The sequence below is a fragment of the Neophocaena asiaeorientalis genome, unplaced genomic scaffold, assembly GCF_003031525.2.
Source record: "Neophocaena asiaeorientalis asiaeorientalis breed wild unplaced genomic scaffold, Neophocaena_asiaeorientalis_V1.1 scaffold506, whole genome shotgun sequence".
Classification (NCBI taxonomy): domain Eukaryota; kingdom Metazoa; phylum Chordata; class Mammalia; order Artiodactyla; family Phocoenidae; genus Neophocaena; species Neophocaena asiaeorientalis.
In genome coordinates, this window is record NW_020174950.1 from 360,677 (window position 1) to 384,014 (window position 23,338).

At 42.2% G+C, this 23,338-nt stretch overlaps 1 protein-coding gene across 1 annotated transcript in view; it reads right to left on the reverse strand.

Moving 5' to 3' along the window:
• Positions 1 to 23,338, reverse strand: part of SCG3 (secretogranin III) — a 39,119-nt gene continuing 15,781 nt past the window's right edge. The window contains exons 9-12 of the mRNA XM_024761861.1: positions 21,897 to 21,980; positions 19,934 to 20,071; positions 5,536 to 5,616; positions 1 to 594 (exon numbers count right to left, since the gene is read on the reverse strand). Coding sequence (XP_024617629.1) covers positions 476 to 594; positions 5,536 to 5,616; positions 19,934 to 20,071; positions 21,897 to 21,980 — 422 coding nt within the window. The 3' untranslated portion in view covers positions 1 to 475. The remainder of the gene's footprint in view (positions 595 to 5,535; positions 5,617 to 19,933; positions 20,072 to 21,896; positions 21,981 to 23,338) is intronic.

Sequence of the window (23,338 nt, forward strand, 5' to 3'; positions counted from 1 at the left end):
TAGAGGCTATGAGGAAATGTGAATTTATTTAAACTCCCAAAAGGGAAGAGGTATGGAAATGACATAACAGAGATATCCTACGAGGTGCTTTGGTACCCAGCATGCCTTGAAAACAGAACCCCCTAATTCTTCAGGGGGTGCTTGTATGTGTGACACAGTGGGATGAGGGTTCAGTTTTAAGTTCAGTCCGTTACAGGCTTTTCCAAAGCAACATAGATCTGCTTATAAAATGTAAATCTATAAGGAAATAAGGATTCTATATACAAAATCTCAGCTTACATACAACTTTACTTTTTGGATAGTTTTTATGGCAAGAAAGCTATGTTTTAACCACTTCTAACAGATTAACTACTGTAAATTCAGCACTTTCTAATAATCCTTGGGTCAAAATAACTTTAATCACAGAATTAGAAGTGTTTTAAGCTACACTATGTTTTCTGAAACAGTTAAAAGACTCTTGGGTCATTTGCCATTTTTACAGGGTGCTGTAAATACGCTTAATGGCATCGGCTTCTTCTTTATCAAGGATGCCTTTCTCCACATAAGCATCAGCTTGTTGGTTGATGAAGTCCCTCATCTTTGAAAGGTCATAATCTGGAAAATATCATTAGAGTATCATGAGCAAAGATAAGGAAAGCACAGCCCATTACAGTGATTACCATTAACGGAGAAGCATTTTGTAGAACATCATTACCATGCCCTGTCTTTCACGCTGGAAGGCATTTTAGTTCTTGGCATTTGTGCTGTAGTTTGCAGCTTCAAATCACGTTTCCACGCATTATGTTATCCCACCTGCTCTTCATCACAACTTTTCGAGGTGTTCAGGTGGGGAGAACAGCCCTCATTTGACCAGAGAGGGAACAGGCTCATAAACCAGGCCTTGGCAGACTTTAATATTTATACCAATCACCTGGGGCTTTTGGAAAGTTGCAAATGTGTATTCAGTAGGCCTGAGGTGGTGCCCCAGATTCTGCATTTTAAACAAGGTCCAGGAGATGTTGCTGCTGCTGGCTCAGGAAACACACTTGGGGTAACAAGACCCTAAAGCTTAAGTGCCTTATGCAAGGTCATGCCGCTAGTAAAAGTTATAATCAGAACCAGGTGTCCTGACTTGAACTTGTTACACTGGTTACGCCCACGTTGCCGTGACAACCCACTTCCCCCCCCCCCACCCCGCATTAAGAATTACCTTGATTTTCATGTTGTTTGAATTACATGCATGGAGTGAAAAACGAAACCATAACCTCTTTGTGGTTCCTCTGTCCGACTTAAACAAAAAAGTTAGGTAAACCATTGAACCGTCCACAAAAAACAAAGAGATCCTCAACCAAGTAAGGAGGGGGCTGGTGGCATCTTTCTGAAGGCTTGAAAAAAACCCCACATCTTCCCTTGATTCTTTAAGTGTTATATGCTTATTGTTTTAAAATATGGAAAATACAGAAACATGAAAATAAAATTTAAATCACCTGAATTCTATTAATCATTGATAACCAGAGTGGATATTTTGTTCTGTTTCCTTTTAGCTTTTGGATGTATCTTTCTCAACACAGTTATGATCACAGCGTACATTCAACCTTATACCTAATTCCTTGCACTCAGTTTACACAGTGAGCATTGATATTCCTCAGAAACACCATTTTTAGTGGCTATATACAATACATCCTATGGAGGAGAAAGGAGAGAGGGGGACACAAAAGCTCAGAGCATTCTATGGCCACCTTTAGCTACCCTGAATAGAAGCTGAACCTGGGTCACTCAGGCATCTTTAAGCCCCTGCATGAAAGGAAAACCAGACTTGAAGGACCTCTGTACAAGCACCAGGTGTTTAACATACCGTGGTGAGCTGAGGTTCAGAGAGAGGTTGTTTCCTCTCCACCCAGGAGGGCATTTGCTCCTTTCAGTTTGGGCTCGGCCATGAGGATTGAAGTGAGAACTCCCAGCCCTGGACACTTTACAGACATCATCTTATTTGCTCCTCACAAAACCCCATGAGGAAAGCATTACTGTCCCCGTTTCAGAGATGAAGAAACAGGACAGAGGAGGTAAGTCACTTGCTCCGGTCATAATAGAGTCAGGTTCTGAATTCAGGTCTGTCTGTAGTCACTGCTTTGACCGCTCTACGGCCTTGAGGTAGTGAATATGAAGCATCTAACACGTGCAGAACATTCAATAAGTGTTTGAAGGCTCAGTTTTGTTTTGGTTGTTGACTTTCCCTTTGTCTCAGGCGCGAGTTAGAGAATCAAGCTGAGTGTACATTCTGTGTGCACCTCCCGAGCTGATTCCTGACTGACTCATAGGGCACAAAGAGGCACTTTTTTTTTTTTTTTCGCGGTACGCGGGCCTCTCACTGTTGTGGCCTCTCCCGTTGCGGAGCACAGGCTCCGGACGCGCAGGCCCAGTGGCCATGGCTCATGGGCCCAGCCGCTCCGCGGCATGTGGGATCTTCCCGGACCGGGGCACGAACCCGTGTCCCCTGCATCGGCAGGCGGACTCTCAACCACTGTGCCACCAGGGAAGCCCAAGAGGCACCTTTTAATCATCATTGGTTCTTCAGAATCGGTTCTCGGTCAATGTCTTTAGTGGGACAAAAGGCAGACTCCCCCAAACAGCTGTGAAGTGGTCCAGGTGATTTGAATGGACAAACGGGAAAATATTTGGCTTTCTTTTGAAATGGAAAAATGGTCTCTTGATGGCATGGCTGTCACTGTGTGCCATGGGAAAACTGCCATGGTGCAGAGGAAAGGCCATTGGAGTCCATCCCAGCTCTGCCCTAGCTGGCTGTTAAGAGTACACTAGGAGTAGCTAACTTGCTACTTAAAGGAGGTTTTAAGGCTGTAAGGCTCAAAAGAGATAAGGGCTGTAATTCACTTTTCTAAAAGTACAAACTTTCTTTTTAAGGCTCCATAAGATTTCATCATCTTCCTCACTGTCACATCACATGGACTTCCCTTTCCTGGATTTGGGAAGGAGATTCAGGTCACCCAGGCCCCTGTCAAGCAAAGGGCATCTGCAGAGGTTAAGGAAGGTCAGAACTAATAGTAAGACTTCCTGCTCCCACAGCTGCAGAAGCTGTATGGCTCTAGGACTGGGTCCCCACAGGCTTTGAGAGATTGCCCAAGTCAGGCAGAGCACATACGAAGGCAGTGGAAGAAGAGCTCTCTGTTTCTGCCTTCAGAAGGGTGAACTGCATGTCACCCTCACTTCCTGGAGGCAGAAAAGAGCCTCATACCCACCACTGTCATTCGGAAGCTTGCTCACAGAGCCTTCAATATGCATGCACTAGGGTTCCATGATTTACTAGGTTGGTCGTTTCTGGAAATGGAAGACTGAATTGCCAGGATGTTGCTGATTATGACCAGGAGTCAGATTCATGTGTTAGTAAGTGAAAGAAATAACATAAATACTCTAAATGGTTGGTCCCTACAATTTACATTGGTTTCAGAATGCATTTTGGTACATACTGTATTACACTGATTCTAAGATAAACTTTAAAAAATTTTTAAAGTCTTTGCCATAATTGATGGCATGTTCTAATTTTCCTTCTGTAGTGGTACATGAAACAATGGTGCATTTTTCAATCAATGACAGATTTGATGAAATATGGTTCATGTGAACTTTAATGGAGCTGGTAGCGCAGAAATTCATATCATTTTGAACCAAATAAAGTATGTGTGAAGACCTGATAATTGTTTCCATCTCACTCAACTTGTATGATCACAGGCTAAAGGGGTGCTGAAAATACATACCTCTTGCTCCCACTGTGTTCTATCTCATTGGTTTTCAAACTTGGTTGCACAGTGGAATCATGAAAGTTTAAAAAATACTGATGCCTGGGTCCTGCCCCTCAAGTTTGATTTAGTGGTCTTGTGGGCATTAGGATATTTGGAAGCTCCACAGGTGATTTGAATGCATTTTCAAGTTTGAAAAGCACTGCTAATCTCATTTTAAAAGCATCACTTCGCAACTGCTCTGGCCAGACACCTGGGAATCATACTAGAATCCTCTCTCCGCATAGCTCTTGAGCCTCTCCCTTCTTCTTTATTTCCTCTGCTTTGCCTTGGTTTAAGCCGCATTACATCTGCTCCAGATTCTTACTTCCTATTTCTCACCTGGCTTCTGGGGTTTTATTTTTTTTATTCTTATTTTTATTTTTTTGCTGTACGCGGGCCTCTCGCTGCTGTGGCCTCTCCCTTTGCGGAGCACAGGCTCTGGACGCGCAGGCTCAGCGGCCGTGGCTTACAGGCCCAGCCGCTCCGCGGCATGTGGGATCTTCCCGGACCCGGGCACAAACCCGTGTCCCCTGCATCGGCAGGCGGACTCTCAACCACTGCGGCACCAGAGAAGCCCTGGGGCTTTATTTTTTCAATCTGTAACCATACTGCTGCCAGAGAGATTTCTCAGTCCTTAACCTAATTAAGCCCTAATTTTAAGCCCTTGGGCTAAAATTAATCTCCTTTGCAGGGTGTACAAGCCTCCTCCTGACTTGGCCGCTGCCCACCTCCCCAGCCCTGTCTGCAGACCTCAGTGCTCCTGAAAAACTGGCTCCAGTTCCTGTAATGCATCACTCTGTTTTGTCCCTTCATGTCTTTGCACCAGTGTTCCCTCTGCCTCTATCTCTCCTCACTCGTAAATTCTTCCTTGCCTTTCCAGCAAAGGCTTTCCTGCAGCTCTTTCTCCCGATGTAAGGAGATGTGCCCCCTCCTCTCACCTCCTTTGCACCACCATGTTATCTGTGTTGGCCCTGAGCAGTGCCCACCGGAGGTTTATTGATGGTGTGAGCAACCTGGCAGGGGGTGAGGGGCTGCATCTTACGGTCCTTCACATCTCTTACACTCAGAACGGAGTCTGGTTCTGTGTTTTGTTTTAACTAACTGAGCGACTACCTTCGTGACTGCAGGGTGCACCTAATACGTGCTCAGGAAACGTCTTTGTTTAAGATACTCCAAGAGAAGGGGGGCGGGTGGGTACACAAAACAAGATTGGCAAAATGTTGATAATTATTGAAGGTGGGTGATGGATGCATGGTAATTCATTATACTGTTCTCTCTGCTCCTGTTTGACATTTTTTATAATAAAATGGAAAAGAAAAGAAAATGCCTTTGCTTGAAAGGCTGATTTGAAAAATAAGAGAAATGGAGGTCTATTCCCTTCTGCATCTGAGAAGCACCTAGAGTCTTTTGGGCCCCGAGAGGGGACTTTAGCCTACTTGGATTGTGGGAATCTTTTTTTTTTTTTTTTTTTTTTTTAGGCACGAACCCATGTCCCCCGCATCGGCAGGCGGACTCTCAACCACTGTGCTACCAGGGAAGCCCAATTGTGGGAATCTTTAATAAGAGCTCTTGGGAATTCCCTGGCAGTCTAGTGGTTAGGAGTCCATGCTTTCACTGCTGTGGGCCGGGGTTCAATCCCTGGTCGGGGAACTAAGATCCCACAAGCTGCTCGGCCAAAATAAAATAAAATAAAATAAAATAATAAAAATAAAAGCTCCTGACAAATTGGAGAACTTTGCAATTTATAACAACACTAATTCCTTACCTTCTTTATTTTCTTTTTTGTTGTGTTTCTTCAACCATTCAATATTTTTTCTAATGGCTTCCAAATAGGCTTCTGTTTTCCCTGGAAAAGGCAAGAGAAACCATATTAAACACTTATAAAAATATCACTGCATCCCTTATTAAAGACCACACTTATGTTTGAGACCATGAACAAATATTGGACTTATCAAGCACTTGGTGGGGACCATCCCTAAGTAGGTGGTGTGCATATTTCTGTGGGTGGGTGGGATAAGAGTCCAGGAGGCAGGTCCAGGCTGGCAATGTCAAGAGGCCATTATCCCCCAACACAAATAAATACAGTTTGATGTCCTGGCAGAGAAGAGTTTTGATTCAGTTCACTGGATGGGTGGGTCCCTACCAGTCTCAGATTGGGTCATTTCCAGTTAGGGATGGTTCTTTCAAACTGAAGAGTATTGGGCTTCCCTGGTGGCGCAGTGGTTGAGAGTCTGCCTGCCAATGCAGGGGACATGGGTTCAAGCCCTGGTCTGGGAAGATCCCACGTGCCACGGAGCAGCTGGGCCCGTGAGCTACAAATACTGAGCTCTGCGCGTATGGAGCCTGTGCTCTGCAGCAAGAGAGGCCGCGACAGTGAGAGGCCCGCGCACCGCGATGAAGAGTGGCCCCCGCTTGCCACGACTAGAGAAAGCCCTCGCACAGAAACGAAGACCCAACACAGCCAAAAATAAATAAATGAATAAATAAATTTATAAAAAAAAAAAAAACAAAAAAAAACTGAAGAGTATTATCAAGTCAAGAACTGAATCAGAGTGGCAGATACTTAAGACTCCATCACCAAATAAATGAGAAGTCAGTCCAAGTTTGTGGCTTTGTGTAAGCTGCTATACAGGTCTTCTGCCCAATCTGTTAGGGAGTATGTAAAAACTCAGATGAAGAAGAGACCTGGACCTCATTTCAAGGCTGGATAGAGAAACTTAGAACTCGTTCTAGTAAAATTCCCCTGGATGTAAACATTCTCTGATGGGCTTTAAGTGTGGCAGGAGAATACCAGGCATCACTGAAGCACCTGCCCTGTGACACCCTTTAGATGCCTTGTTGTCTGCAAGTGGGTATGGTCATTAACTTAGAGATTTGGAAACTAAGGCTCAGAGAAGATAAGTGATTTGGCTGAGGCCATACAGGAAATAACAGAGGTGAAATTTGGACTCTAGTCTGGCCAAGTTTCTGTTACCTGCACTGTCTGAAAGATAAGACTTGTATTCAGACATGAGCACTGATGTAGCTTTGTTGTGTCTCAAAGACATCAACCATCCCCTTAATCAGGTGGGTCCCTAATGCTCAGAGTGTCTGCACCAAGAGATCAGTTGATCTGGAGAGTACTGGATGGCCTAAGAAAAGAGGCTTTTAAAGTCCAGGGCCTTTGCAGAAGCAATGGCTGTCAGAGCTCAGTGCGGTGACCACCTGTTCTGAACCCCCAGTCTACTGCCCAGACCTCTTGGTTGAGCTACCTGTACTGTGTGCTTACTATGTGCCAGAGGCTGTGTTTTGTGCTCCAAAATACATTCTCTCTTTTATTCTTCACAACAACCTTTTGATGCAGTCCTATTCCCCATTTTAGAGGTGAAGAAACTGAGGCTTAGAGAGAGGAAGTAAGGCTACTACTTACTAGCCTTGTGAAGTAAGATCACAAGGCTAGTAAGTAGTAGAGCCACGCTTGAACCTGGGTACATCTGACTATACTCCATGAACAGTAACATTGCCTTAAGATTTGCTGATGTTCCAATTTCCACAACATTTACTTAAGTGACTTCCTGAGCATCTTTCTTCCTGATCTTGTGAGCTCACTCTTACGTCACCACTGGGGTTCCATGTTACCTGGTCCCCAAAGAAGCACAAAGAAACTCCTTTGCAAAAAGGGGTAAGTGGACAAAAGAAGAGAGCCACAATTTTCAGCCCCTATTCAGTTCAATTGCCTGTGTAAATGATTTTAATTCTTTGCTTTTAAGAATGTTAGAGCACGTGAAAGACCAATGTCCTCCTGACTGATGTTACAACATTGCAGCACAACGAATGTAAAGATTTTCATTGTCTGTTGCCCATTTGCTAAGAAGGTCATCAGATTTGGTAACAACAACAAAACAAACAAAAAGCAAAACCAAAAAACACAGCATTATTTCAAATTAATTCGGTTTGAAGAAGGAAAGAAATCTTAGACTATTTCTAAAGAATGCAACTTCGTTATTTTTAAAGAATTTAAATCACATTAGTGGTTCTCATAGGGCTTGCTTTAATGAATAGATAATAATGATTTGTCATTAGCACATCAGGTAATTAGGGCTTCTGAAACTTTTGAGGATGTGTGAAAATAGTCTTGCTCTAAAGACGCAGATGGCAGACGCAGACGTAGAGAATGGACTTGAGGACACGAGGAGGGGGAAGGGTAAGCTGGGACGAAGTGAAAGAGTGGCACGGACATATATACACTACCAAATGTAAAATAGATAGCTAGTGGGAAGCAGCAGCATAGCACAGGGAGATCAGCTCGGCGCTTTGTGACCATCTAGAAGGGTGGGACAGGGAGGGTGGGAAGGAGACGAAAGAGGAAGGAGATATGGGGATATATGTATATGTATAGCTGATTCACTTTGTTATACAGCAGAAACTAACACACCATTGTAAAGCAATTATACTCCAATAAAGATGTTAAAAAAGAAAGTCAGTCTTGCTCTTTGAATAACTTTAAGCATTCTTCCCACAATCTTACCTATGATATTATATCCTAATATGGAGAGCTTATTTTTAAAATAAATTTATTTATTTATTTTTAATTTTGGCTGCATTGGGTCTTCCGCTGCTGCGCGCGGGCTTTCTCTAGTTGCTGCGAGCAGGGGCTACACTTCGTTGTGGTGCGCGGGCTTCTCATTGCTGTGGCTTCTCTTGTTGCGGAGCACGGGCTCTAGGTGCACGGACTTCAGTAGTTGTGGCACGTGATCTCAGTAGTTGTGGCTCGCGGGCTGTAGAGTGCAGGCTCAGTAGCTGTGGAGCACAGGCTTAGCTGCTCCACGGCATGTGGGATTTTCCTGGACCAGGGCTCGAACCCCTGTCCCCTGCATTGGCAGGCAGATTCTTAACCCCTGCGCCACCAGGGCAGTCCCCTTATTTTTTTTAAGTTTTAAATTATTTTATTGAAGTATAGTTGATTTACAATGTTGTGTTAATTTGTGCTGTACAGCAAAGTGATTCAGTTATATACACACACACACATATATATATACATTCTTTTTCATATTCTCTTCCATTATGGTTTATCACAGGATATTCAATATAGTTCCCTGAGCTATAAAGTAGGACCTTGTTTATCCATCCTATATATAATAGTTTGCATCTGCTAATCCCAAACTCCCGATCCATCCCCTCCCCTGCCACCGGCAACCACAAGTCTGTTTTCTGTGTCTATAAGTCTGTTTCTGTTTCATAGATAAGTTCATTTGTATCATATTTTAGATTTCACATATAAGTGATATTTGTCTTTCTCGGTCTGACTTACTCCACTTAGTATGATAATCTCTAGGTCCATCCATGTTGCTGCAAATGGCATTCTTTCATTTTTTTAATGGCTGAGTAGTATTCCGTTTACATACCATATCTTTTTTATTTTATTTTATTTATTTATTTATGGCTGTGTTGGGTCTTTGTTTCTGTGCGAGGGCTTTCTCTAGTTGCAGCAAGTGGAGGCCGCTCCTCATCGCGGTGCGCGGGCCTCTCACTGTCGCGGCCTCTCTTGTTGCGGAGCACAGGCTCCAGACGCGCAGGCTCAGTAATTGTGGCTTACGGGGCTAGTTGCTCTGCGGCATGTGGGATCTTCCCAGACCAGGGCTCGAACCTGTGTCGCCTGCCTTGGCAGGCGGATTCTGAACCACTGCGCCACCAGGGAAGCCCCCATATCTTTTTTTTAAAAACACCTTTATTGGAGTATAATTGCTTTACAATGTTGTGTTAGTTTCTGCTTTACAACAAAGTGAATCAGCTTTATGCATACATATATCCCCATATCCCCTCCCTCTTGAGCCTCCCTCCCACCCTCCCTATCCCACCCCTCTAAGTCGTCACTAAGCATCAAGCTGATCCCCCTGTGCTATGCGGCTGCTTCCCATTAGCTAGCTATTTTACACTTGGTAGTGTATATATGTCCATGCTACTCTCTCACTTCGTCCCAGCTTCCCCTTCCCCCACTGTGTCCTCAAGTCCATTTTCTACATCTGCATCTTTATTCCTGCCCTGCCACTAGGTTCATCAGTACCGTTTTTTAGATTCCATATTATATGTGTTAGCATACGGTATTTGTTTTTCTTTTTCTGAGTTACTTCACTCTGAATGACAGACTCTAGTTCCATCCACCTCATTACAAATAACTCAGTTTCGTTCCTTTTTATGGCTGAGTGATGTACCACATCTTCTTTATCCATTTATCTGTTGATGGACATTTAGGTTGTTTCCATGTCTTGGCTATTGAAAATAGTGCTGCAATGAACATTGGGGTGCATGTATCTTTTCGAATTACGGTTTTTTCCAGATATATGCCCAGGAGTGGGATTGGTGGTCGTATGGTAGTTCTATTTTTATTTTTATTTTATTTTTATTTTTTGCGGTACGCGGGCCTCTCACTGTTGTGGCCTCTCCCGTTGCGAAGCACAGGCTCCGGACGCACAGGCTCAGCGGTCATGGCTCACAGGCCGAGCCGCTCCACGGCATGTGGGATCCTCCCGGACCGGGGCACGAACCCGTGTCCCCTGCATCGGCAGGCGGGCTCTCAACCACTGTGCCACCAGGGAAGCCCTATTTTTAGTTTTTAAGGAACCTCCATACTGTTCTCCGTAGTGGCTGCACCAATTTACACTCCCACCAACAACGTAGGAGGGTTCCCTTTTCTCCACACCCTGTGGAGAGCTTATTTGGGAAAAGGAATGGCCCAGCTTAGACTCTGTTTAGACACTATATTAAAAATTCTGAATTAGGAGAGTAAAATATAAATATGAGGTTTTGGCCATAGTGTAGCAGATACTGTTGATTCCCCACCCTCATGCTTCCCGTATTCTAAATATGCTAATAGAGGAGCCCTCAGCCAGCGATGGACAGGATTGGCAGATATACACCCCAGCTTCCTCACTCCTTGGGCTCGGTCCACATGGTCCCCAGAGGTCCTCATGGGACTGAGCCCCACACCCACAGCTGAAGTCTGCTCATTAACACACCACGGTGGCTTCTTTCCCTTCCCCGTCTCATGGACCTATCCCCCAGTAGAGCTTCCTGGGGTCACCTGCCAATTAAAAACGCCACCTCAAATCCTCTCAGTCTGCTTTGGAGGGAACCCAACCTAAGACAATTGGAAGTAGGGGACTCAGCGTCATCTTTTCAGGTTGCTTTTTGCTCAGTGGCCAATTACCTATAAAAATGGTGTTGAATTTTTAAAAGTATGAAATGCATGAAAAATAATTTCATTCACCATATTAACATTATCATCCCACAATAAAGACTTAGTTTACTGCAGCTTAAAGAAAGCTAGACTGTAATCCATTAAAAGACTACTATCTTGTGGATCATAACATACATGATTAGGGCTGTTTCTCTAACTTAAAACATAGAATCCCCCTGCCCCCATCACCCTCATTCCCATTTTCTGCTTTATTTTTATCCATAGTATGTATCACTTTCTACTGTATCACATAATTTATTTATTAAGCTTATTATTTGTCTTCCTCCCTTAGAAATATTTCTTGTTTGCTGATGTACTCCCATGCCTAGAAAAAGCCTAATACAAAATAGGCACTCAGTAAATATTTGTTGAGTGAGTAAATGGATGAAGGCTTCTTATATAGAAGCTAATCATAATCAGAAGATTGTTTGGTGAGCATGGCATCCAAACTAGGGAAACTACAATTTTTAAAAAGAAATGGTATAAGTCTTCCTTCCTTCCTTCCTTCCTTCCTTCCTTCCTTCCACCCTCCCTCCTTCCCTCCCTCCCTTCCTTCCCTCACTCCCTTCCTTCCCTCCTTCCTCAAAAAATGAATTGTTTATTTACAAGACTTGAAATTCAATGGATTCTGAATTTGGGTTATAATTACATCAGAAACAATTTAAAACACCTACGAGGGCTTCCCTGGTGGCGCATTGGCAGGCGGATTCTGCATTAGCAGAATCCGCCTGCCATTGCAGGGGACACGGGTTCGAGCCCTGGTCCAGGAAGATCCCACGTGCCGCAGAGCAGGTAAGGCCGTGAGCCACAGCTACTGAGCCCACATGCCACAACTACTGAAGCCCAAGCACCCAGAGCCCATGCTCCACAGCAAGAAGCCACCACAATGGGAAGCCTGTGCACCGCAACGAAGAGTAGCCACTGCTAGCCGCTACTAGAGAAAGCCCGCGTGCAGCAACGAAGACCCAATGAAGGCAAAAATAAATAAATAAATAAATAAAACACCTACCAAAGTGCTAAACATACTATATCCATGTGTCACTTAATCTTCACAGAGCTCTATGAAATAAGCATTATTGTTCCCATTTTACTCATGAGGAAACTCAGGCTCAGAGAGGCTAAGTGATGGGCCCAAAGCAGACAGCTGAGTAAAGGTCAGAGCCTGATCTTGAACCAGAATGAATCTGGAACCTCTCATGAGTGGAACTGGGTAAAATTCACCTTTTTGACTAGAGATTTAGTGACTGTTGTTGTCATTACCAAACTGGCCAACAGGCAGTGAGTGGTTCTCAAACTTGGCTGCACACTGGAATCACTTGGGGGGAGCTTTTAAAAATCCTGATGCCCGGGTAACTCCTCATACCAAATAGATCAGAATATCTGGAGGAGGGACTAAGTATCAGGATTTTTTTAAAGCAATCCTGAGATGATTTGAATGTGGGGCAAAATTTGGGAACCACAGACACGGTATTCAGACGTCCGCACATTTGCTGGGGCACTGGAAACAACGGGAATAAAAGCAGGTGTTCACCTGCTCTTGGAGACAAGCAGCTGGTCCCTGTTTACATTTTCTCTTCTTGGGAGCTGTAAAGCAAATCTTTTATTTACACAGTGTGCATTAAAAGCCCATGAGAGTCCACTTTGGAAAACTGGCCTATTTTTTTCTAATTAATTTCAGCTTCCTTTGGAAAAAAATAGCTCATGGCTGAGGTAATATGGCACAAGCCTTAAAACATATGCTGAAGCAGATGGGAAGAGGGCCAGAGTCAAGATGCAGCCCTGTTTTTCTGTCTGTTCTGGTTCTCAGCCCTGCAAGAGAAATATCCTTTATTATACATGAATTTGTCCTGATCCTGATATGCTCCCCTGATCTGCAAACATCCCCTCAAAAAAACCAAAGCAAACCAAGACAAAACAAACAACTCTGTAGAAATCAATAGTTTAACCTACTGAATATTGGATATACTGAAGATATTAAATGTTTGAAAAGAGTGCTTATGAAAATTGTTTGATATAATGCTTAAAATTCCATATAGTAAAGATTATATGATTATAGGTTTGAACAAAGCAACTGATACTGGTATCATGGGTGTCAAGGTGGGCCCCAGAGCCATTCAATTAAGAATTTTTCTGGTTCTCAGCCCTGCAAGAGAAATATCCTTTATTATACATGAATTTGTCCTGATCCTGATATGCTCCCCTGATCTGCAAACATCCCCTCAAAAAAACCAAAGCAAACCAAGACAAAACAAACAACTCTGTAGAAATCAATAGTTTAACCTACTGAATATTGGATATACTGAAGATATTAAATGTTTGAAAAGAGTGCTTATGAAAATTGTTTGATATAATGCTTAAAATTCCATATAGTAAAGATTATATGATTATAGGTTTGAACAAAGCAACTGATACTGGTATCATGGGTGTCAAGGTGGGCCCCAGAGCCATTCAATTAAAGAATTTTTGTGGGAATTCCCTGGTGGCCCAGTGGTTAGGACTTGGCGCTTTCATTGCTGAGGGCCCGGGTTCAATCCCTGGTCAGGGAAATAAGATCTCACAAGCTGGGCTTCCCTGGTGGCACAATGGTTAAGAATACACCTGCTAATGCAGGGGACACGGGTTCGAGCCCTGGTCCGGGAAGATCCCACATGCCGCTGAGCAACTAAACCCGTGCGCCACAACTACTGAGCCTGCGCTCTAGAGCCCGCGAGCCACAACTAGTGAGCCCGCGAGCCTAGAGCCCGTGCTCTGCAACAAGAGAAGCCACAGCAATGAGAAGCTTGTGCACTGCAACAATGAGTAGCTCCCACTCGCACAACTAGAGAAAGCCCACGCGCAGCAACAAAAACCCAACGCAGCCCCCCCCAAAATAATAATAACGATCCCACAAGCTGAATGGCACTGCCAAAAAGAAAAAGAACTTGTGCAAAATGATGCCATTTGACATGCCTGCAAGATGCAGCATGGGATGCTGGGATGACCACTGGTGGGAGTCAAGGGACAGAAGTTCAAGCCCCAGCTCTGCCACTCTTTGCCTATGAGCTCTTGGGCGAGACTGTTCATCTTCTAAGGCTTGGTTTACTTATTTGTAAATTAAGGAGTGAATTCTGAAAAGAAGATCCGTGGTTTCTGTATATGGGGAGAAATTCTCCTTTGCTGTCCTGGAAAATCTTGTGTTGGTGGTAGGTCTCTGGCCTGCCAAGTGTGCCTGGCACACTTGCTGACTCATAGGGAAGAAGACAGCCTCACTATTTTTGGACATTTCCAACAGAATGCCTTGGGGCTTGAATAAAGACACGAATTTTCCCCTGCTGTTGCTTTAAAAATAAAAGCATCCCCGTGAGTTAGTCAACTTATTATCAATTTATTAACTAAATAAGCTGCTTTCTCTTTTCTGGCTCCTGTAAAGAAGATACGGGGGGACTTCCCTGGTGGCGCAGTGGTTAAGAATCCACCTGTCAGTGCAGGGGACATGGGTTTAAGCCCTGGTCTCGGAAGATCCCACATGCCGAAGAGCAACTAAGTCTGTGCGCCACAACTACTGAGCCTGTGCTCTAGAGTCCACGAGGCACAACTAGTGAGTCTGCGTGCCTGGAGCCCGTGCTCCACAAGAGAAGCCACTGCTATGAGAAGCCACACATTGCAATGAAGAGTAGCCCCTGCTTGCTGCAACTAGAGAAAGCCCGCATGCAGCAACAAAGAACCAACACAGTCAAAAATAAATAAATAAATATTTTAAAAGATTAAAAAAAAAAAAAGATAGGGGGATGATAGGATATTTAGGGGAAAGTTATCTTAGAGATGACCGTTTCATCTTAATTCCATTATCTAGCCATAAACTTGACAAATGATAGCATTGGAATGAGTTTATGGGTATTGTAATGCTTATTTCACCCCTTGGATTATTTTTTTAAAAGATTTTCAGTGACTCATAGAGCAGAAGTGAATGTGTAAACATCAAACTGGCAAAAAGAGCCCCACTTAGCTCATGGAATAAAACTTTAAAGTTCTTCGGTCTCCAGAGAGCAATTTATTTGAAAAATTAAGCACCATTATAAATATGGTTGAAATTGGAGTAAATTTGACTTCATTGGCATATCCCTATATTTAGGAATAATTATCAAATCATTCAAATAACTGCACCAGCTAGAAATCGATATCTTAAAATATTATTCTTAGTGTGAGTCCCTGTAGAAAGCAAGGGTTTAAATAGTCTAAAATATTTTCAAAGGTGAACGTGTCATTTTTCATCACTGGTAATTAAATTGGAATTTTTACATTTAGCCTGAAGTGAGATGCATGTAAACTTGCTTTGTAAGTTGAAGAGTGACATAAATGTAGTCTGTTGTTGTTATTCCTGTTGTTGTTATTCCTCACAGACCTCAGCATATGCTTGGCATGGTTAATCAATATTTGCTTTTGTTGGATGGGGCCATCACTTCACATCACAAGACCAAAACAGACTCCCTACAGATATTCCTGCCAATGTGTCCTGCTTATAATTATTTCCTTAAGTGGTTTTAGCTATTACCTCATCTCTTGCTCTGCTCTGTAACGTCCTCCAGCTTCCTCTCTGAAGGGAGCCTGTTCTACATGCTGCTGACTCGTCAGTAAGGGAGAGACATATGTGGCTTGTGTTGTATTTGCCTACATATGACTTAAGGCCTATTCTTAGGTCATTTCAGAGCTTGCCTGAGTCCTCAAAGGCAGGCATTGGTCCTTAAATTCCTTCTGTAGCTTTCTGAGCACAGTGCCAGACATGCCATTGGAATAAATGTTTATTTATTGCTGAATAAATGTCTCAAGAAACCCAGCCAACCCTGCCTTCACCCACGTAGATTCTTTTATTTTTCTGCCTAGAGACAACAGGTGTTTTCTCCCTGGGTTTTATAACAAAGAAGCAAAATAGCCTTTGAGAAAAGTGCAAATAAAGCAACTGTGAATACAAAGATATATGTCATAATATGTCCTTTTGGGCATTAATTACATCTTTTCCAAGAAATGTTGGCCCTTGGCTTAAGCTCAGTTTGGTGTTTTCTAAACCATACTGGAATCAGTTTTTCTTATCCCAGAGTAAATAGGATCAGGGGTAGCATGAGTAAATTAAGTTTCTAAATAATGGGGGGGGGGACTAATTTTAGCCCCAAATCCCTACCCTTTTCCTAATGTTTCAGGAGAGCCATTACAAAGATTAACACTGGGCTTCCCTGGTGGCGCAGTGGTTGAGAGTCTGCCTGCCGATGCAGGGGACACGGGTTCGTGGCCCAGTCCGGGAAGATCCCACATGCCGCGGAGCGGTTGGGCCCGTGAGCCATGGCATTTTACTCTTCTCTCTCCCCATTATTACCTGATGGAAATCCTAATGAGAAATCTAACCTCATCATTAGTCTCCACACACTCACACCCTAAACAGGAAGTAGTGGGCTACCAAGAATCAACTCCTTCATATTCCTTTTTTACATAATGCTTTCCTAAAACAAGTAAGAGACCGGGTAGCACCCATTCCTAGGGATATTTGCACGGCGATATAAGGTGTTGTCCTAAGCAATGAGCATACTGCCTCAGTGAGTCAGCTGACCTAGATAGATATTGCTTGCTCTGTTCTAGGGAAGGATGGTCATCACATGTGGGTTGCTCCCAGAGGAGATGATCCAGGCACACTGAGCTCTAGTCCTTTGTGCTGCCCAATTCCTAGCTCTCTATCTCAGGCCACAGGACCACTCTTTTCCTGCTTAGCTGTCTTTCAAAAGTTTACCACTCATCCTCCACCTCACATCCATTAGGATGGCCACCATAAAAACAAAACAAAACAAAAAAACACCAGAGAATAAAAGTGTTGGTGAGGATATGGAGAAACTGGAACTTCTGCACGCTGTTGGTGGGAATGTAAGAGGGTGAAACCACTATGGAAAACACTGGTTTCTCAAAAAATTAAAAATAGAATTATCATATGATCTAGAAATTCCACTCCTAGGAATATTGCCCCTGCCCAAATTGAATACTTTTTAGTCTTGAGATATTTGTTCAGAGCAGCATTATTTACAATAGCCAAAATGTGGAAGCAACACACATGTCCATAGGCAAACAGATGGATAAATGAAATGTGGTATATACATTCAGTGGGCTGTTAGCCTGAAAAAGGAAGGAAATTCTGACACTCGTTACAGCATAGATGAAGCTTGAGGACATTATGTTAAGTGAAATAAGCTGGTAGCAAAAGAACAAATGCTGTATGATTCCACTTATCTGAAGTACCTAGAGTAGTCAAACTCATAGAGACAGAAGGTAGAATGGTGGTTGCCAGGGGCTGAAGATGGAGGGGGAATGGGAGTTACTATTTAATGAGTTTAGAGTTTCAATTTTGCAAGATGAAAAGAGTTCTGGAAATGGATGGTGGTGATGCTAGCACAATGATATGAATGTACTTAATGCCACTGAACTGTACACTTACAAGTGCTACAATGGTAAATTTTATGTTATGTATATTTTACTATAATTTTTAAAAGATATTTTAAAAAAAGTTTACCACTCATCCAAAGTGGGCCTAGGGTTGATTGGAAACATCAAGGCAGCGTGACTGGCCAGCAAAAGCGACACATATGTCACCAATTCCCCGTTTCCATGCCCATGACAAACATTATTAATTAATCATCGCAACATTCTTTCCTCCTGAGTCCAGATGCAACCTCATAACCTTTCCCAACATAGGCTACCACCAAACAATTAGAGTGCATATGTCAGTGATGTCAATATAGGAGAAAATTGTGGTGGTCTGTGAAATCCATCCTAGAGAGAAGAGGGGTGTAATAATCTAAAACATCGCGAGATAGGAAAAATCGACATGAACTTGACATATTAAGAAAAAATTTCTTTTTCGGCCCTGTGTCAAAAGTCCCAATAACTGGAATACAAGCAGTACCTTTGGCCAACATCACCACTCATTTGAACTCATGTAACTCAGGTTGGATTTTCTATATTTTCTACATAAAGGAACCAGAACTCTTTGAAGGAGAATTGATTTCAAGTTTTTTTTTTTTCGGGGGTGGGGGGACAGGAAAATTCAGAGTAGGTCTAGAATAGCCTGTTTAGGAGTTTGGGATTAACAGATACACACTGCTATATATAAATAAACAACATGGACCTACTGTATAGCACAGGGAACTATATTCAATATCTTGTAATAACCTATAATGGAAAAGGATCTGAAAAGACATATATATATATATATATATATATATATATATTTTGCTGTATACCTAAAACTATTACAACATTTTTCTATAGTTCAATTAAAAAAACATAGTCTGTTGTTGGCAGAGAGCATAGATGCTTTAAAAACCACTGGGTACAGGGCAAAAAAGACAAAGGAGAAACTTGGAGGCAGGGTTACTGCCCAAGCTACACCAATTTAAACAGAAGAATCATCATCGTCGTCATTATCATCGTTAACTGGAACAACTTACATAAATGGAGAAGTTTAATATAAAGTGTTAACAAAGAGAGTAGTAATATAAGAGAAAAATAGTTTGTACTATTATTGCTGTTATTAAGTTACAAGGTATTAAATATATAGCTAGCTTCTTTCTTTTCTACTTAATACATAGACACTGTTAAGCCTGGGTCTATTATCAAGTATGAATGTGAACCTGTTTCTATCTGTATGAGCAAGAGAGATTGGGAACTTGTATGAGGGCCAAGCAGTCTCTTCAACATTAAGAGCTATACCATGAACATGATCAGCTTTTGTGGTCTCCTATCATATTACAGCAAGGAATAAGGGAAGTCCCTCAGTTCATTGCCACTAATGAGTATATATAATAAACAATGAAAAGGGAGCCCAATGGTGTATTTCCAGATGATAAATTAGCTGAATGTCACACTTGCTACCCCCTCTCCCAAGACAGAAATGACCCATTCCCTCAGCTTCCAGGGAAGGAAACCTCAAGATGACCCTACTAATGAGATACAGAAAAAGATATAAATAGGGTTCCAGTTATACCAAAGAGTTCAATATATCATGACAAAAAATAAAGTAGGTTTAAGCCATCTGTTCACAGCTTCTGGTAAAGACACTGAGTTTCAGAAAAAGAATATCTATCTGAGATACAGTCATAAATTTTCTATGATGTAACCAGCACACTTTGTAATTAAAGGGGCTTGAAACATTGGACTGTGCAACCAGATCCCGCATCCTGACCTGAAATCAGAGTGGTAATGACTTTGAACTTGCAACTTCATAGGGTCTTTTTCTTTGGTATAGTAAAGTTTCTCAAACCTTGCAAGATGTGAATTTATATCATATAGACTTACTAGAGCTGAGTAAAAATTTGACCCCAGGAATGTGTAAGAATAAGGATAAAAACAACTTTTATAATTACTTGTTAGTTTAGTGTGTTAGTTTAGTTAGTGGGTTAGTTTAGTGTGTGCTTTTTTGCCTTTTTAAGGTATTTAGGTTATTTAAGGAAATGTAATATATTTGATTTATGATTTTTAATCAAGTCTTTGAAAGTGTCAGATTGCAATCAGTATAAATGATTAAGAAAATTTGCTTTGTTAAATCCATAAATTTTGATGACTTTGTTAAATAAGTAGTATGTGACTATTAAGAGGAGTGTCAATTACGTTTAAATGAATATTGCTTAATAAATTCATAAGATCATAAATTGGACATTGAACAATGCAAAAATGGTCATGAGTGTTCCTCCCAAAGTGCAGAAGCCCACTGGACGTTAAAGTCCATCAAAAGATGAAACCAGTTTGCCATTCCAGGAGACTCAAGACCATTAAAAATATTGCTATTCAGATAAAGGTACCGCGTGCTGAATCTTCTGTATACAGATGATGTTAATTTCTCCGATTTGGTGGGGCTTGACTTGTGGATGACCCTTCAAGTGAAAGTTTTTGCTTCCCCAATTTCATTGTCAACGTAGAGCTGTCAATTCCATACCTTTTGGCTCATCTGTCTTTCCTCTTGGGTTGGAGTCCTCATCTTTTGTGGAATCCTTCAAGGTTCCATATTCCTTTTCCATCTTAGCAGCTTCTTCCTTGGTACTGTCTGTTTCTTCATGACTCTTCTCTGATGGCACTGTAATCAGATTGTGCAGTATTAAAACCCTGTTTCCTGTCTATTAATTAATTCCTAGTGTAGAAATACATTTTATTAAAAAGGTGTAGTTTGAGGTCAGATCATTTTTTGAGCTGAAAGAGATCTTAGTGATTATCTAGTGTGACTCCTCCCTCCCCACCATTTCACAGAAGAGGAAACTGAGGCCCAAAGCGGGGAGAGATGTGCCCAAGGCCACCCGTTGAGTTAGCAGAAGAGCTGGGCCAACACCCCCCACCCCCAGCTTTCTGGATTCTGGTTGCGTTTTTTCTGTTCTGCCACACGGTGTTATTAGAGTGTAGATTATTCTCCTTATTTTAATCAGTGTTGGCATTCAAGTGGGATAGGTCAGTTTCCAAAGTAAATTTGAGTCTTGATTCCAAATGAAAATAACTCTGTAGTTGCCCCATCTCTCCTTGATGTTGTTTTTGAAGAACAGTCTGTTACTCAGAGTAGCACCTAAGGGTTTGGGGCTATGGCTGGACTTCTCTCCTGCCTCTTTCTTCATACTCCCTTATCCCTGGTCACCCTAATGCAAAGAAGAGTATTGGACCCTTGCTGTCAATAATAACGCTCGCTCACTTCTTACTTAAAGATAACTATACTTCCTTCCAGAAATCCTATATTGAATTAAAGAATCATAAAACTTGAAGTAGGTAACTCCTTGAAAACAATGGTAATGCATCCCTGTAGTCAGTAAAATAGGGAATGTCAAGCAGTCTAATGATAAGCTTTTTTCTTTTTTCAGTAAAAGGTTTATTACTACAGAAAAATAGGAAAAAAGAAAAATCAGTTATTGTCTCCTTAAACATCCACTACTAGTGTTGTAGTATATATATATACTTTTTTGATGCATTTTTTTTCATACTTGTGGCACAATTTTGTTCCTTGCTTTTGTCATTAGCATCATTATGGAAGAATGTTTCCATGGTATTAAAAACTGCTTGAAAACATCATTTTAAAGGGCTGTATATTCTATCAAATATAGGTACATAATTTCTGTGATAGGGACACAAAATTAAAGTATAAGAGTTTGTGATCTTGGGCTTCCCTGGTGACGCAGTGGTTGAGAGTCCGCCTGCCAATGCAGGGGACACGGGTTCGCGCCCCGGTCCGGGAAGATCCCACATGCCGCGGAGCGGCTGGGCCCGTGAGCCATGGCCGCTGAGCCTGCGCGTCCGGAGCCTGTGCTCCGCAACGGGAGAGGCCACGGCAGTGAGAGGCCCGCGTACCGCAAAAAAAAAAAAAAAAGAGTTGGTGATCTTTTCTCTTTTTGCGCCTTCCTCATCCCTGAAATTCTCCTTTGCACGGCTCTGCTCCGTGGTGTTCGCCATGCTAAGCAGGGTGATGAGTAGAGATGCAGAAGTGAGGAAACCAAGAGAAGGGCATAAATCATACCACACGGAGGCACAGACTGTCCCAGAGGAGAAAGAAGGGCTGGGAGGGGAGCGTATGGGAGGGAGCAGCAGGAGGGGACGGAGGGTAAGGGACAGTGGTGATCTGGGGAGAGAAAAAGATAACTAAAGGAGAATTTTAGGAAGGATTGCTCAACTTGGGATATAGCTCTCACCTTTGCCCACCAGCCACCGCTTCAGTAAAGTCCTCATTTCTTTTCAATGCTTCTTGGGATTAAATTTCTGTGCTGACTGGCCAAGGTTATCGCTACTTAATCCCATGGTTGGATTTCAGGTTTTCAAACTTTTTGAAATCTGTAATTCTTTATCAACATTTATTGAAGTTCATGGTTTACCACTCAAAAGGGTTATTTTGCTAAAAGCTGGGGGAAAAATACTAAAATAAATCATACCTGGGAAAAGCTTGCTCTTATTGTCAGTAACATTTTTTTCTAGCTTGTTCTTGGTCTGAAGAGCAATTGTTTCATCCAAGTTTTCTGGAGGGGGGAGGAGAAGAAATAAAATTTTATGTCCTAAAAGACCATTTCAAAGTTTTCCTAAAAATGTTTAAATCTCACCAGAAATAGCACAACAGCAATTCCACAATATCAGCACTGCTAGTAAGGAGCTTTGATATGGATTATATTTCATTGACTCTCAAGATGGAAAGGCATACAATTTGAGATCCTCAAGTTCAGCTTCCTACTTAGTTAACTGCAGAAGTCCCTTCCACATTTCTGTGACCACTGTGATTGAGGCCTATAATGGACAACTGTGGTTTTGGCCTACTCAATGCCTTCTGGTAACTACACCTTGATTTTCCTTTGGAGAACCCAGACCTCTCCCACTCTCAGCATATTTGCTCCACTGGTGGCTGAATAACCCAGGCCTGGCTGCTCCAGCCCTCAGGCTATGGTGATTGGTTCAAGGAGGAGCACATGACCAAAGCCAGGCCAGTGAGATTCAATGCTAAGAGAAAGAGGCTCTCTTTCCACTAGGATTGCTATACAGTACGGATGTGAGATTGGAGCTGTACCAGCCATCTTTTTTTCAGAATGGAGCAGTTTATCTGGAATCAATCAACATACAAAAAGTCAGTGAGATGGGGAGGGATAGATTCCTCACACTGTGGTGGGCTTCACAAACCTGAAGCCAGACTACCCCTACCCCTGGACTTTTCAGTTACATGAGGAAATAAATTCCCTTGTCGCTTAAGCCAAACAGTTGGATTTCTGTCATTCAGGGCTCTCACTAATTCACGAAGCAGCCAGTTCTATTGTTAGTCTTAAAAAATATTTTTTTCACTAAGATAGAACATTGTGTAAGTTTAAGGTATAGTACAACATACTGATCTGATACACTTATATTCTGCAAAATGATTACCACGGTTAGCTAACACCTCCATCATGTTAGATGTCTTAAGAGCGAGAATTTCTCTATTCATATTAAGCTGAAATCTGTATTCTTGTCTTTGTCCTAACTCTGCTCTTTGGAGTAACATCTCGTAGGTGTTACCAGATAGGAATCTAGACTGTGACCACCTCAAGGCAGTCAATGAATTAGAATCCACAACCCTGGTATTCAGTTATTTAACCAGTCACATATCCATCTTACTAATAGGACAGGGCTATTTGCAAACAAGCAGTTCTTTGCAATTAGTCTATAAAGAGTCCATTATTACTTTGTATTACTTCTCCCCAAGAAAATTCTTCCTTCTACCCTACCCCACCCCTTTCTGAGAAGAAAATCAGTATATCCTATTGTGTGACACATTCTGCTTTCTTCTTTGAAATAGCGACCACAGCTGGCAACCTTTGTAGTCACCATACATTGTTGGGACCAGAACAGAGGGTAG